Consider the following 17481-nt stretch of genomic DNA (forward strand, 5'->3'; position numbering starts at 1 on the left):
TTCCTCCATAATTTTAGTGGGTGCTGCTAATATTTCGGTGCGGCTTATAGTGCGTAAAACACGGAGATAGGCCAACGCTTCACCTCAACTGAGGCAATGTATCGACAGTGCGCCATCTAGTGGGAAAATATCAGAATTGTATGGAAGGTTTACTCGTTTAATTTCTTCCAGTTCAGCGGGCCGGATTGAAACGTTTAACGGGCGCTTGTGGCCCCCGGGCGGCAGTTTGCCCATGGCTGTGCTAATCCATTCAGTGTGAGGCAAATGTTTAACTGTGAATGGTGGATATGACCACGAAATTTTGTCCAGCCAAAGAGATATTTTTCTTGTTGTTGCAAGGTTAGGCTGGTCTTTCTTTTAAACACATCACCTGCCAGTGAATAGAAATGTCACTTCTCTCTGTATGAAATGCTCGTCAAATAAACAGCTTTTTTCTTTGGTTTGATCTGAAAGCGCCATGACTATAAAATCAGACTGGTGTATTCTGACATATATCACCTTGAGAATGCACTGTCAAAATGTGAGTGAGGCTCATTGAGCTCCGCTGCGTTAGAGGTTTGGTTCCAAGTGCCGCCGCTAGATGGAGGTGCAGACCAGCGCACGGCCGCAGCGGCAGCAGCGGACGCTGGCAGACAGACAGGACGCCACTTCTCCCGGCTCTCCGGCACTTCTGCTGCTGCTGCGCTCCCTCAGCTCTGACTGTCTGAGACGCTTATTTCGCGAGGATAGCCCTCTGACTTCGAGCTCAAGACCTTCCCAGTGGATACAGATCCTCGCCCGGGCGCCAAGTTTTCGACTGGAGCAGCTGGACCTGGTTTAAGCCACACCATGCGTTACTTCTGGATTTACAGCGTTTGGATCCCAGGCGTCGCTTTCCTCTTCGCATTTCAAGGTAAGAAGCGCCTGTTTCTTACTCTACTAACCAAAAAAAAAAAACAAAAAAAAAACACTTAGTGGGTCATTGTAGTGACTGACAAGTCGGTGCCATTTACTCTTGCGCGCAAACCAAGGAGTGCGCGTGATTGAAATCCCAAAACGCCCTGCAGAAGAGAGCTTTAAAGTGCATGACAAAAAAAGAGAACTTTCATGCGTTCAGGTGTGGCAGACATCAAACATTTATTTTATTTAATTGTTATTTTCTTAGCGCTTGGGAGGCTGATAGAAAGCGCGCTCACTAACGTGGTGGCAACAGGCTTCAGGCGTGGTTTAATAACGGATCCAAGTTTTCACATGTACTTGACATAGTTTATTCATGTTTTACATTTTTTTTAACGTTTTAATAAATTTTCTCGGCATCTTAATACAATATATCTAACCAGTATTCATCAGGTGGTTTGACTGAGTCATATTGGTTTAAAAATGTGCGTCCATCTCTCCATGAAAATATATTCTCCAAAACCAAGCTTTTGGTCCCATAAAGGGCCACTGTTCTTAATTGGACAGAGCTTTTAAGATTTTATTTGAGCAGATCTTGTAAACCCAGTCTTCATTTACACGGCTGACCTTCCAGATCTCTCTTCCACCGCAGCTGGATTGTTCTAATAAAGTCTCTTCCACACGTTTCCGCAGACTAAAGGGTTGAATCAATTAGCTTTCCGCCTCCCAAAGGAACACGGTACCTAGAATAGCGGTACGGCCTGACCAAGCATGTTGGCTTCACTTTCGCACTGCTCTGACTCTGGCAGCCGGCCCAGAACACGAGTGCCAGAGAGGGAGGAGGAATAACAGGAGACCGAAAACAAGAGAATGGACTGAGATGCGAGCAAGAGGGAGTCATGTTGAGGAGTCGGAGGGAACCAAAACACCACAACACAGTTCGTGTTTATGATGAATTCTGGGACCTAGTTCCTCTGGTGCTGCTTGTTGTCCGGCCAGCAGGTTCTACGCTTCTCAGGGCGTAGAGTCAGGGGCAGAAAGAAGCAGAGAAGTAGTGGGATCCAAGCTTTGGTTTATTCCAGATCAGCATCAGCATGACATGGTATCATCTCTTCAACATCGCTTGGCATCAAATTGTTCAAAGTACAGACTCTTTAAATAGAGAGTGGATCGAGGGTGTTCATCGTACCAGATACACAATATCACACACACGCACGTGCACATGTCCATATTTAGTATTGCAGGCTGTTCAATTATTGGAAGTATTACGCCTACTTTTTCCCTTGGCAGTTATGTAGCAAACTCAAGGCCAGTGGGCCGAACACAGCCCGTCAAGTCATATTAAGGGGCCCACAAGAAGTTATTTAGTATTGTCGCCTCAGTGATGAGGGGTGGTTTCGTAACCTATGGAGTGAGCTATCATCGTGAACCAAAGTCTCCACAACTCTCACACGCCGGTGTCGGCTGTCAAACACCGCGGAGCTGGAGAGCGCGGTGCGCCGTCGCAGTCTCGTCATGTTCATGTATGCAAGTCCAATGCAGTGAGTGAGCCACATGTTTATCGAATTTATCGATGCAGAATTGTCATCGTGGAGATTGTGTTTGTGCCTCAGTAGTTTACTTTCAGTAAATCTGGTGATTTGTCGATCAGTCAGAGAGCACATATTGTCGCTCCTCAGAGCCCACAGTTGGCACGCGGAAGCCGCATTGGACCACCAGGCATTATTTTGCCTTCTATAACATCACATGCCAATTGTTGGCAGATGGAGAAGTCGTCTGCCGTCCTTGAACCTTGCACTGAACGATATTTGCCATATGTTCGGGGACCCTCCTATCATGTCCAGAATTGACTTAAATCTTGAGAACCAGACTTGACTCTGTACCAAACTGTTTCCTCGTCTATTTTCCTTTTTCCATTTGCACAGCAGTTTAGGAAGTAGAAATAAATGAACCAAACACATTTCTGTTTTGAATCACTGGTGCTATTAAGTCGTAAGTGTTGGCTGATGTTTTTAATTTGTTCTAAATTCTGAAAGAGAGGCAATGAAGAAATGTATTCGTTGTCATGCGGCGGATGAGGCCAGATTACCGCGCCTCACTGTTGAACAACTCTTTATTCAAGTCAGTCTTCTCTCTCTGCCTCTCTTTACATGCTGCTCACATTCAGCTTGCGCTCCGCGTTGAATCTTAAGATTCTGCTGAAATATTCCGTCTCAGATCCCTGTTTTAAACTGGGTAACCTGCAGCTTCAGCAGGCTCATCAGTGCCCGCACCGTCCCTTGAAATGTGTAGCATCACACCTGACATGGAGGCATCATCAGAGAGCGCTGCTCTTGTTGGGGTTGGTGTGGAGATTACCACAGATGGGCAGATGATGAGAGCGCCTGTTGATGCTATCTGCCAATCCGAGGACTCATCAGCGGCTCCTGGCTTCATCACTTCAGAATCAGTCTTCGGCAGCTTGAAGGAACTTTGCCAGTGCTTGACTCCACAGTGGAATTAGCAAAGAGAGATCAGCATTTGCTTCAAGTGAAAGGTGCTTAAGATCACAGCTCCAATACATTTCCAAGAAGCTGTTGAATCAGAGCTGGAGAGAGCAGAAAGGTAACTTGACATGCAGCAAGGAATATGACCTTTGCATTGACTTTAAGATTGCTATTGGAGTGTGGAGCAGCAGCCTGTTTTGCTGCATTGTTCCAGCCGATCCAAAAGCACGTCTGTGATCAGGAGGCAAGCGGAGAGCTCACGTCACATCAGCTTTTATTTTCACCTCGCTGATCTGTCGTTTACTTTAGAACATTATAAAACTCTGACCTTTACTTTGAACACCATCTCTCACAGCTCTGCTCCTCTGCTGTGGGGCAGCGAGCTTTGCAGATTGCCAAACAAAGAAATGCTTTTGGCGGCAATCCTTGTGTTTCCAGGGAAGATTTTTTTTACACGATTATTCATGTGGCAATGTTACGTTCAGAGATATTTCAATCGATTAAATAACCCGGTGTGAACCATCTGATAAATAAGAGAGACTGGATTTCATTTTCTGCCTGACAATTCACCTTTAAACTGGCATCACCAAGACAGGAAGAAAAACATCAGCCACAAAATAGCTGTGTGACAGGTCGGATTTACTGTGGACTTTCTCCTATGAAGTCTTGGTTAAGTGAAATCTAATGTCTTCATCGATCCAGCGTTGTTAAGGACCGTGTTTTACTCACCCAGGTTGGTCGTCATTGCTTCATTTGACTCATATTATTTTATATTTTTTATTGTTAGACGTTTCATTGTGCTAAATGCTCCTTTTTCCGCTTGTACCTGACTTGTACTTCAAAGGCCCAGCTGTATTATTTTAGTATTACGAAGGCACAGCTATATAATAGTACTTTAGTGATTTCAGCAACGTAGTCAGGAGCACAGCCTGATCGGCCACAGTGGGTGCGGGTTTTTGTTTACAGTTAAACCAACCAGGTTTCATCTGAAACAAGGTGCACCAGACTGGCGATCAACTTGTTAAGATGTGACCTTCATTGGTTGGACAAATACCTGCCCCTGCTGGCCCCCTTATAAGACCCCCGCTTGAAATAGTTGCTTCTTTTGATAAAGGGTCATTGCACGGAAGGGTTTGTCTGGCAGTGCAGTGCCTCAGCTTCAACAAGATCTTGCGAAGTTTGTTGGTATATGTGCATCATTTTATTTGTTTTTTTTTTTTGAGAAAGAAGACAGTGAAGTGTGTTGTGTACCAAACCTGTTAAAACTATACTATAGTCTTCATGAAGCATGTTTTCACAGTGCACTTGGGTAGAGCTTTTAGTTGTAAACAACAAGTTTATTATTGAATATTAACTGGGCTCTACAGATGAGCACAGTGCTTCATGAGGCTGCATGAGCCCGTCCTCAGTCACTGGTTCAGTTCACCGTTTTGATGGACAATATTTTAGGTATAGCCAGGTGGCAAGGGTTCCCTGTCTGGATGCACCTCCAGGTGGAGAAGGTCAAGTACTTTGGTCTTCATGTGTGGGAACGATAGAGAATGAGATGGAGAGACGGATCATTGCAGTGTCCTCCTTCATAAGGACTGGAAATGACCCATAAGGCAACTGTTTTTCCCCCTCACCTAAAGGTATCACCGTGCTGGATATATGGATGGATGGATAATGTGCTGTGCCATTTCTGTACGTTCCTCTCTCATGTTGCAAGTCTATAGGGATTAGAACAAGCACGTTTTATGCCGGGGTTGTAATTGCAACCTTCCTGCTCGAGCTTTGATCATATATTCCTCTTGATAATATCGCCCGACTTTCCTCCTCTCATATGCTTTTTAACTAATGAGAACAAAGTGTTCCGTCATCTACATCAGAACCTACGTTCTCCTTCTGCTGAATGATGGATAGAATTTCCACATCCATTGATGAACAGCAAACCTTCACCTGGCAGCCTCCAACACTTTTCATCTGCCATTCTTCACTCACGTTTTTGAAGTGGTTGCCATCAGACTCGATTTTTACGTAATGTAAGACCGTCTGTCAGTCACTCACTTATTCCTTCGGCCCTTCCCCGGCCGAGAAAGCTGGGGAGAGGATTGCTTCTGACAGCCGCAAAGTCTCCGTAAGCCTCCCGTCATCTCTGATAACTGATGTTTTCAGCTTTTAGGTAGTTGACAGTGTCTCTGCGGTGTTTCTGCAGTTGAGAGAAAAACCCTCCGCTTTTTATCCGCATAAAATTCCAATAAAGTAGCTTTCTTGACACCAAAGGAAGATCTGTGCCTCAACGGCTGACACACTCTTAAATTCCACTGTTCTATGAGTCTTACTGGAGCTACCTGTGTCTCGGCAGACTGGCGGTCCGTTCATTCACTGACTGACTGAGTTCACTAGATGAATGGCTGATGCCAATTTCGGTAATGTAGCTATTTACTTGGTGTTTTTTTGTGTTATATTTCAAGAGATTTCCTATTCGACATCCTATTCACAACACCTTTCACAGGCTGATTTCCTGTCAGACACTCCCTGCCGTGCCGTGCTCTGTTAATAATGTAACTGTTACTGATATGAGAATGGATGTGGGAGAATAGATGGCAGCCAAATCTGTGGAATATAGCAAGGAACACTTTAGTAGTTATGGTTTATGTCACGAGTGTTATGTCATGAGATGTATCTGATCGCGAAACAGGTCGGTATCGGAGTGAGTAGCTCTATTGGTATCGGTATCGGCACATCCTTAGTTAATATGTCGTGTTTTTATTCATACTGGTTTGGGGGAGCACGGGCTGTTATAATGGTTGAAAGTAGGGCAGTGTAAAATTACGTGGATGAATTAATCGTGCTGATTCATTTGATAAAATGTTTTAATGCGATTTACAGATGGTCTTAAATACTTTAGTGACTCTCGCGTAAATAAACAGTCGAGGCTTTCAGGCAAGAAGTGTGCTTTTATTTAAAGCAACAAGATGCAAATAAACAACTCAATAACTGTCACCCGTGTCCTTCTTCCAAGGACGTCTTTGAGGCGCATTCCAATAATGAAGTTAGCAAAAGTTTTGGTGAATTTGCTATTGTAAAGTTGGGCTTTTGGAGCGTTCCAGTGTTGGTTTGCACTGCAATAAAAATAACTTTAAGAGAGGTGATGGACATGCAAGGCTTCATGAAACAGTGTGCTGGTATTCACAGCCCTCTAGGTGGCACTCTTGTTCTAACATTTTGGGATTTCAACAGCTATTTCAATGAAATCTCACCGCATTTTTAAAACCAAAAGCGCCACCTATTGAGGTCTGGAAATGAGGACAGTTTTATGGAGCCTCGCCAGCCCTACTTTTGTTAGGATAGAGCTTTGTTAAAGCACGTTTCCTGCCGTCCTTTTCAGTTAGTTCACCGTTGCTGTGAAAAAAACGGTGTCACAACTCTTGTTAAAAGTGTAATCCATCTCTCTACATCTATTTAATTACACTCATTGACATAAAAGGAACATGTAGCACTTATTTCCAAGATGCCCTTTAACATCATTCTAAACAGACACTTCCTTCTCAGGTGTATCACACAAACGCACAACCCCCCTCCCAGGTGCGTACACATTAGCTTGAAGTGGCAGACGGGGCCAACAGGATCTGTCACATTAAAAGTTCTGCTCTTCACATTTCTATTACTGTCATGTTGCTAATCCTCCCGAGGCGCCTGGATACCATGGAGACACAGAGATGTAGCTGAGAGGGTTTTCAAATATATTCCTCTCTGTCACCCTTCCCTTCACTGCAGGACATTCTACCTCATCCGAGTTTTACTTCTGCCACCATCAAAGGCTGCTGTGATGTGTTGACACGCATATACATTGTTGTCATGCGGCCTGCGATTAATGCCACTTGTCTGATTATCCTCAATGAAGAATCTACTTATCGTGAAGGGTGAAAATGGAAACGCTAAATTCAAATTTATGTCATTGGAATTGATTCCATTTTCACTGTTAAGTGACATGAAAGCACTTCATTTCTTTGCTAATGGGCTCATAACACCTTTTTATGATTTTTTTTTTTCTTTTCTGTCACCGCCGTTGAGTACATTTTAAGCTGATTTATCGTTTCTTTCTGGCCACATTGTTCCATTGTAACCACGGCTTCATGTGTAGTGTTGATCCATTTTGATCCAGTTCTACATGAAGCCTTTTTGTCATCTGATTGTGTGACACCACGACTCCTGTCCTCTCTGTGTTTTTGATAAATGCGTCTGTCAGAGGACAACACAGCTCTTGTTTCCAGGAAGAAGAACCACAATCCTTCTGTGGAATGATTTACTGCTCACTTGAACCTGTCATTTTTGAAGTACAGCCTCGTTGGAAGCAACACAGATGTATTTGTTGTGCAGTCACGCGGCGAAGTGTTGCTGGGAACCCAATAGAGAAGATGCCTCAATGATCATATGGCTTTGAGGAGACACTGTCTGAGTTCTACAACCAGTAGTGTGCAGAATACTTTTTTTTTGTAGCGATCGGCTTGTGAGGCTTCATTAAACAGTGTCCTTATTTACAGAACCCACTAGATGGCGCTCTATACTCGGTTAGATGTCCTTTATTTGTCCCGCACATTCAAGTGAAAAAGATCACTGCGAAGTTGTTCCCGAAGTTGTTGAGGTGAGTTGGCCATGTGATGAGTCATAGGTCTGGGATGATCGAGTCATTGCAAAGATTCGCCAGACTCTGTTGCCTGGATTTGTTTGTGCTCACATTGGCCTGAACTCATTTGTTGCCTTGTCTCATTGACATTTTTTTCAAAAGTTCAGTTTTATTTTTTTTTGGTTGTGGTTTAATTCCTTTAATATTCCGGCTAGAATCAGACTAAACCCTGCAGAGGCAGGCGTCTTGTGTTTGTCTGTTATTTGTTGGCTGAAGCTTTGCCAGATTCATCGCCAGAGTCACGCCTGGCTTGTTAACAGTCAGCCGTCAGAAGAATGATCTGTAGCGGGATATTGTGATCCTTGAAATGGTATTTTTTTTTTTATCAGATATATACTTCTAAATAATTTAATGTTTTGGCTGAGGAGTGTATGACTTGTCACCCGAGTGTTTGTTTTAGTTTATTCAACCCTCAATCATGATGTGATGCTAAACTCTGCATGGTCTATCGGGTTTCTTATTTGTGAAGTGAAGCCCCTCGCAGCGCAGTGCGACGGACCTCGACGTTCTGAGGGCAATGCAGAAGCAGCTGGGTTGGCGCCCAAAGCACTACTGAATCATGACAAAAAGATCTGCTGATGGCTTCATATGTGCGAGGAACTAAATAATAAAATAATAAATAAAAATGTACTGGTACCAGGCTTTTAGCTAGGATTTTGAAACAGGCTGTCCAAAGTCCAAAAGTCCAAAGTCATCGTCTGACATGACAAGTTGCTAAGAAAAAAAGAAACTTAAAAATAAAATAAAATACAAAGAACTTTTTATTTTAACAAACATCTGAGTCAAATTTTCGTTAGCAGAGATGAACTAAGTTGCTGCTTTCAGATGCAGGGGTCTCCTGGGCAGCTGTTTTACTTGACTGACCCTGATGAATTAAAAAAAAAATTTTTTATAATGATTCTTTGCCTTACAACAAGCTAAGTGCCAGAGGGCGTCCATTTTTCCAGTTTACGGGACTCACGCCCAGACTCATGTATGACAACCTGACAGTGCTGTATCCAGTTACGGTTCTAAGTTGCCAAGGTAAGGAGATGCAGCATGCCAGACCTGCACCATCGCAAGCAGCTCAGCAGGCCGACAGCAGGCTAGGCGGGCGTCTGGGCGTCTGAAAAACATGAAAAAATGGACGCCCGTTTCTCGTAGCTTGAACACCAGATGCCACCATATAACGGCATAAGCTGGCGGCCAAGCTACGGTCGAGAATCGGGTATCCATTTTTTCATGTTCATGCAGAAGCCCGGACGCCCTCCTCGCTAAAAGCCTGGCCGACTGCGAGACCGGGCTTTGGCAGGGAACATCTGTGAGGACCATGACTTTTGAAGTGTTTGGCTTTTTTCCATCCCCATTGTATTGCGTATCAAATCTCCCTGGATATTGACACTGCGTTGCCATTTTTTAGCATTGTAGTGACAAAGTCGGCACGCCCAGTTAAATCGATATCATTGAGGAATGGTTAAAAAGGAAGGTTAAAAACAAAATAGATATCCTTGTGAGCTTGTGTCGATTACTGAGAATTAACACTTTTCTCCTCTTGGCAGGAGGGTTGATGCTTGTGCTCAACATTTATTCATGTTTGCAGGGAGTGACTTATTTGCTTCTTTTGATGTACAATATACTTTTATGTTTGGATGCGAAACACTGTAGTGTTGGTTATTATAATAACTCAATGAGCCATGCACTCATGGGGGCTTCATTGTTGCGAGAAAATGGAATCTAAATGGACTCTTTGATGCAATATTCCTTAAAAGGCACTTTCGATTTCAGTGATGAATAACCATAAATATTCACTTTCGTTCTGCGTTGTAATGCTATGGAAATGGAGAAGTTTGGCAGAAGAATTCTTCACTCTGTCATAAGAGTAACAGGAGTTTTTTTTTGTTTTTTTTTTCCAGAAATGACGTGCAGTTTGTTAGCAGCAGTGAACGTTTGACATAAACTTGGAATGGCCCCTGGTGGAGAACAACTCTGCAGTCTTTCTCATTGGAGCTTGTTTGTGATGTCATACTGTGGGATAGAACTGTGACATGACCTGACCTTTTGACGAAACCTTGAGCTTTTGACTTTGACTTGTGCATTTCATTTTCGGAGAGCGCCCCCTACTGAGCTCTGAGAGTTGGGACACTTTTTCATGAGGCCGTAGCAGTTTTTCTACAAAGATACTTGAGCTCTCCCAGTCCCCCTTGTGCTATCTCTGTCAGATGCTGTGGCTTATCTTCACTAAATCTGTCATTCACTGAAGTGAAACCGGTTTATATGGCAGACAATCCGACCAAAATGTCTCGCAGGCTTCTCTAGTTCTACATGATCTAAACGTTCAAAAGCTTGTGGTTTAAAAATTGGTATTTTTTAATGGCAATTCTTCATTTTTGTATTAACACAGATGGTGATCATGAACTTCTCATACATTTTTTTATCCTTTCAGTATACAAGCTAGAAAGCTGGTGACTGTAGTGCATGCCTCACCATTTATGACTTGGATACTGGTCTGGAAATTGACTTTTGTCAACAATCTCAGCATTGTTTCCTTCTCAGCAAGGGCATTTGCTTGGGTGGCACAGTGCGCTTCCAAAAGAGACTTGCACTGCAGCGTTCACGAGTCAGGCTCTTTTATTGTTTTAGTCTCTGACTCCTGAATTTTGTCTGCATAATAACAGCCTTATCGGTGATATCGCCTTATCGCAGACCACATGTCTGTGCCTCGAAAATGAAAAGCAAAGTGTCATACTTTTTATATTAAAAGATACAACAGATTAATCACAGCCAAATAGGTTAATCTGAAAGTCTATTTTAAGAATATCTCGCTGTTTGGACCATTCATTTACAAGTTGAAAAAATACTTTTGAAAAAATGAGGTGTTTTACCCTTCAATCATTTAGAAATTCTGGCTACATGGTGGTCATTTAACCATTTGATAGTAGACTAAACAATACGTGGTGTTCTATTGGTTAAGAACACTACTGCTGTATACATTAGAACTGAAAGTTCTCTTATATACTGCATCAGCGGACACAAATGCAGGTGACTCTTTCCTCACTGCTTGTGCCATAGTGACATCGCAGGGCAGTTCAATATCTTCTTTCTTGTTTCCTGACTTTTCTAATTTTTATTTCACTTTAAGTATCACTAAGAAGATCTCTTGCCACTGAGCCGTCGGCTCCCTGGCAACTGAATTATAGAGTGATTTTTATTTTTTTCCGATTTATTTTCCATATTTTTATCATTTTTATGTGTTGCCAATTTACCTTTTTGGAGTGTGACATGTGAGAATCGACCTAATTTGTTCCATTTGTCATTGCTCTGGTGCAAATTCTTGTTTTATATATATATATATATATATATATATATATATATATATATATATATGTGTGTTGCAAAATTAACAACAAGTTTCTTGAGTTTTAGTTGTCGGCTGATTTTTTTTTTTTAACTCCACTTGCTAGCGCCACACCAGTTGTCCTCCGGGGCTTCCATAGATTTCCCCGTTTTTAGAGTGACAGTGCTAACATGACTAGTGGTAACCAGAGTTAAACATGGTGAAACACCAGCGTGCAGCTCTGCATCTGGCAGTGAGTGAGTTTGACCCTCTGTTTACACAGACTGGGGGACCATCCGCGCCACTGGTTGAATGCTATGCAGCGAATTCTGACATTGTTTTCAGCGTTATTCAGACTCACAACAGCAGTTGCTTTTTTGGAGATATTGTGAAAACTAATGATTATTTGGATGTGTATAAGTGCATCTCACGCGCAACTTTAGATGTGGTGATGAAACCAAATGCAGCATGTGTCACTGAACACTGACTGCAGCAAGTGCACTAGAGTAGGGAAGTTTATAAATCCACCTGACTTTCATGATTTCAATCCAAGCCCATGTGTCTCACGCAAATCTATTTCATTCTTTATATCAACTTCCATGAAATTCTTCTTATGTTTTGTTTTTAAACCCAGCCTGAGTGCGGAAGACTCTTTCTGATGGAACACTTGTCGCTGGAACGCACAAAGGCTTTTGAGCTTGTTGCGTAACTTGTGGTATATTTATCCCTGGTGGAATTCCCTGCATCTCACTATCAGTTTTTGGTGTGGAAGGATAGGCCTTTCCCAATTGATGGCCTCTCTTAGCGATGGGAGGAAAGTCGATCACATCACAGTGGAGGTTTTGTGGTATGAATATTTGGCCACACCTTGCTGCCCTGCAGGACTCAACACCAACAGAATAGCCTCCAAATGAACTCCTTCTTATTCCCTTCAGGCATCGCATGACTTGACTTCTCAGTACAGAATTCAAACATAGAAGGCTGGGTTCCAATACCATGATGTGGATTCCAACAGCTGTAGATGGAGCGTTATGGAGCAACCTTTAACTTGATTCCACCTGAGGTTGAAGCACTACTTTATCTTCATCTCTATACAGCAATATCAGATGGCTGTTTTGCATTGTACACAGCATGGTTATTAAAATTTCCGCCGTTGTTTTCGTTTTTAAATTGTTATACTCCTCTTCACTTAAAACAGCTGGCTTGTTACTGTTCGCCGCCTGTCATTTATTGAACACATCAATCATGATCAACATCAAGCCAGTCTATCGTGACAACAATCGCATCATTAAATTGGCGGTTAAACAAATGACAACTTGCTGTTGTGCAGACACTTCTCTTTGGATGCTTGCACATGAACACGTTTTCAGTGAGTCAACTCTGCACTCTCTGTCCATGGTACTGATTTTGAAGTCAGCACGGCTTGTGAAGTAAAGTCAGTGGATCAGGTTTGCTAAATGTTCCCAAGTAGATCTGCCTTTCCCACCCTTTTTTTCCCCTTAAAAGTTTGCTTCTTACTCTGGCACAAACCTTTGGCAGATTTATTTACCATCTCAAGTATTAGAGACTCAAAGATTTTCAATGCCATTCTGTCGCGCACACTGCCGAATAAAGAAAATGTGGTTAAGAAAAAAGAAATATATCGACTTTGTTGTCCTCCCTGGCAACAAATACTTGTATGAAATATTGCCAATATGAATCATGAATTAAATAACTAGGAATAATAAGTTTCAGTCTTATGTCAAGATATTTAAACTTGCTCATGAAAAACCTTTTTTGGTATCAACCACTATGTATCTAACATTGTCAGTTTTTGCAGACATCAGTTTTCTTTTGAGATGTGATTTCAGGGAAAAGCCAATAATCAATTTCTCTGAAGTGGTATATGAAATATATTGACTTCGTTGTCCTCCCATAACCCTGATAAAAAATTGTATGAAATATTGCCAATATGAATTATGAATTAAATAACTAGGACTAATACATTTTGTCATTTTTTTTTAATGTCTGATTATTTTTGGACAAGAAACATCGAAATTTACGAAGATATTCTTCCCTCATTACTGTTGTCCCAAAATCTTTTAAAGTCTTATATCAAGATATTTAAACTTGCTTATGAAAAACCTTTTTTTGTATCAACCACTATGTCTCTAACACATTGTCAGTTTTTGTAGATATTAGTTTTCTTTTGAGATGCGATTTCAGGGAAATCCAAAAAATCAATTTTTAAGTAGAATCTCGGTTAAACAGACAGTGGAGATGTTAAATTGAAACCCCTCTGGTGGCGTCAATATAGATGGTGAAGCGTGTTCTCAGTGAGGCAACAATGGACGAGCTATTGAGTCGAAAGGTGAGACTGAAAGTAGCTTGTAACGCAATAGTCTGTCTCATTAGCCTATATCTTCTTCTCAAAAGAGAAAATGAAATAAAGACGCATAATAATGGAATTGGAAGAGAAATCCAATCAGTCTGAACTCTCAGTCGAGCGACAGCTTGAATCCTCCAGATGGAAGTGATGGATGATTCATGAAGTAGCTGCAGGAACAGCGTGAGGGGAGATTCTCAAACGGGCAGGAAGAAAACCAAGGGTTTCTGATCAGAAACAAACTCATGTAGTCACCGAGGTCTGGAAGTGGACAACTGTCTCATCCCTTTTACTTTTGAATTATTTAGTTTTTTTTTTAAGAATTTGCCTTTCTTCACTTCAAACCGTTTATCTCTCGAAGGCAAACCTGGGCTTTTTCTTTGAGGTGTTTGCTCCCCCGCCTTACGTGTGTGTCCTGACAGTCGCAGTCTTCCATCATCTTCCATCATCATCATCAGGGGAGGAGGAAGCCCCCCCTTTTGCATGAGTAGTCTAAGCAAAGTGGGTGAAAATCCCGGCTGGGGGGAAACAAAGAGGGTTGACACCATACAGTGCTTAATGTAACATTCAGTCTGACAGATTACAATGGGTCGCTGCAAGCCTTGACCTTGTCTCATGCTCCTGAACAATCTACTTTCCAACAACTGGTGTTCACTTGTGTAGGTTGGTTGTGTTGGTTGGTGACCGAGTCATGAGAAAAACAATGAAGGACTCAGCTCAAGAGTTCTCACGTCTTGTTTATCTCGCAAAGTGCAGCAGGGTTGACATTTTGCCACGTCCTGATAAGTGGAACCATGTCAACTTTATGTATGTACGTATGTGCTTGCCGGAGGTATGTCTTTGAAAGGAATCCAAATACTTTGAGTTCCTCCCACATCTCATACACCTGGGCCAGAACTTTACTGTGTAGCACGGACATCCACGATGAGCATGAGTTTATGCTCGGCATCTATTTCTGCTTCTCACCACAAAGTTTGCCCCGCGCTCTCCATCCCTAAGCACAGGAGGTAAGTCTGTCGGCAAAGTTTTGAAAATGACTGCCTCACAACGCAAGAAGCGGCACTCAAACGTCACACCTGGGTTCCCCAGTTTTGCTCTGCTCATGAAGCTTTGGCGTTCCGAAGAACGGCTGTTGCTCCAGCAGTGCCGACATGAGCCATTTCCCCCTGCATGTTCTCCTCGCTGGAGATTGTCTGTTGGGGCTCACAAACTTGGCAAAACAGGAAGTTTTCTCCGGTGGTATATCAAGTGTTTAGCATCCATACACAATCTGACGCCTCAACGCACATTTCCTGCTCATGTTTCATTTTAAAACCACACTTTCAGTGGAACAGCAACCTGTCATCCCTGCATCCAGAATTCATCCTGCAATGAGTCTAACCACACCAGAGATGTTTAACTCTTGCTGATCCTTTTGTTCATGTGATGAACAAAGTAGATCTTGTTTTGAAGTAACCGATGCTTTCCTTTTTCCACTTGCTTTGCCCGACACTGTCTCACTGTTATATCCCTTTTCCCTGCACACTAAGCTGTCGTTTCCTTGACAGCCAACCCAAATGACAGATAACTTTCGCTGCCCTGCCTGAAGCTGGCTGTCTTTTTCGTTTTGACCTCCATTCTTCAGTGGCCCAGCGCAAAGATTGAATCCACTGTCTTGATAAATACAAGTTGATTGATGCTTGTCAACTCTCTGCTCAGGCTGTCAAACCACAACCGAGTTTTATTAGTTAATTTCTGCAGTTCCAGACCTGCCAGTGTTTTCTCACCCATTATTGACATGGCAGAGCTGCAGAGAGGCTTGATAACAGGACTGGTATTCATAAAGGCAAGGCATCATTCCTCTCCCCTTTATTTGTTGGCACTATTTTTCTGTGGCATATTTTCGAGCTGCTCCCAAAAAAGTGCTGCCGTACTTGGTATCTACCTGCAACACTGTTATCCTCCCTGAACTTTGTGACATGTTAGTCTGGTATGTTGTTGTCCAAAGTCAATGCAGGAATAATGTGGCGTGAGATGAATGTTCCAGTTTTTTTTGGGTCTGATTTCCTCGCGTCTTGAACACACACCATGTTCAACCTCCAAAGATGATGGATGGTTTGTTGGATAAAAATCACCTTGCACAGGGGGCCACAATTGGAAAATTAAAAACAACTCTTGTGCAAAACAGACCGGTTTATTTGTTCATTCCAAACAGAATTCATCATCAATTTGAGTTAAGCTTCATTGTTGTATCCAAAACTCGAGAGGAAGAAGGACTGGAGGTCCGCAGCAAGATACCCACTGTGGTTTAGCTTGTTCATATTTGAGGGCAGAATATGCATTGAAAGAAACTATTTGTACTTTTTCTTTCCAACAATTTTTGTTGACAGTTTTTTTTTCAATTATTGATATAATAATGCATGTATAAATAGTTTGATGGAATAATTTTATAAATAGTTTTTGAAATGGGTCAGCGATATGACAGCATGACCAGTCATCTCAGCGTGACGTGTATGAAATCATTGATGTACCAAAACAATATTAAGAAATGAATCATGAAGTATGGTTGACCTGTTGACCGAACTCCATTTGTCGTCTGACTTGGGAAAGTATCGCCAACCATAATATATCCCAAACTTTCAAAACAAATTGAAATCTTTCTGTATTCCTCACCAAATACTAGTGTTGCCTCTATGGCCACATTGTCAGTAACAGTGTGCTCTACACAGTATTTTCAATTTATACCTGTAATGTGAACAAGTGTGGGGGGGATGCGCGTGCCACAGATAAAAAATAAATAAATAAATAAATAAAATATCCAGGCAAAAACTCGCAAGAATTGCATTTGAAAAAAAAATGTTTGAACGACACGTTAAATCATTTTAAGACAAGTGCACCACCAACTAAGCTCTGGAAGTGAGGACACGCTTCATGAAGCCTCACCTTCCCATGACCCAGTCAGGGGTTACTACAACAGGTCAGTCACACCCGTGTCCTCCCTTATTACATCCTTGAATCCCTTGGTTGGCTTTTGTCCTTTCTCTGATGCTTCCATCGCTACCATTCTTCATCAACATGTCCACAAGTGTGGCTTCCCTAACTTTGTCATGCATTCACTCTTTAGCAGTTGTCAACCACTTTGGAAGACTATTTCTTGTGGAAGAGTAAATACCAAACTCAGACCGAGTGGTGCAACAGAACTTGGTAGTGGTGGTGAGGCTGTGTTGAAAACAGGGCTTCTGAATTATTCCAGCGGGTGCAGAAATGGAAGCGATTCGCTGTCAACACCAGTCTGACTGTGAGTCTGTTAGTTTCGTGTCAGTGACGGTCACAGATGTGGAGGTTGCAAAGAACAAAAAAAAAATTAAATAGTAAAAAGGAAAGCAGGAAAAAGTGGCAGGGATGCAAAACAAAATACAGAAACACTTCAGCAGTGGCGTTTCAATTGATGTTCCTGTTGTTTTATTTGTGTTTTAGTGAGGCGGAGTGTGGTTTAACAGATCAATATATTTCTTCTTTGACTGCATTAAATAATTAAAGAAGAAGCAACTCTTCAGTATTGATGTCTTGTCAAATCTTGAGGTGTTCCACTTCCACCCACTTGCCAAATCTGGACCACAACATCATCACCAATTCACCAAACCCTCTCCTCCATTTTTCCTGCATGAATGAAAGGAAGATGATTCGGACAGGTCACTGTTCATTCAACGGTGGAGATGACTCTTATTGTGTTTGCCTCTGCTTCTGCTGTCGAGTCCCTGACAAGTGAGATATGCATCTATTTCACGATAAA

The 17481-nt window shown here is 42.2% G+C and overlaps 1 protein-coding gene across 1 annotated transcript in view; it reads left to right on the forward strand.

The window, feature by feature from the left end:
* Positions 1-696: 696 nt before the first annotated feature.
* lsamp (limbic system associated membrane protein) overlaps positions 697-17481 on the forward strand; it is an 879542-nt gene continuing 862757 nt past the window's right edge. Inside the window, exon 1 of the mRNA XM_053872548.1 lies at positions 697-892. Within this exon, the coding sequence (XP_053728523.1) occupies positions 829-892 (64 nt within the window). The 5' untranslated portion in view covers positions 697-828. The remainder of the gene's footprint in view (positions 893-17481) is intronic.

The sequence above is a fragment of the Synchiropus splendidus genome, chromosome 8 (assembly GCF_027744825.2).
Source record: "Synchiropus splendidus isolate RoL2022-P1 chromosome 8, RoL_Sspl_1.0, whole genome shotgun sequence".
Classification (NCBI taxonomy): Eukaryota; Metazoa; Chordata; class Actinopteri; order Syngnathiformes; family Callionymidae; genus Synchiropus; species Synchiropus splendidus.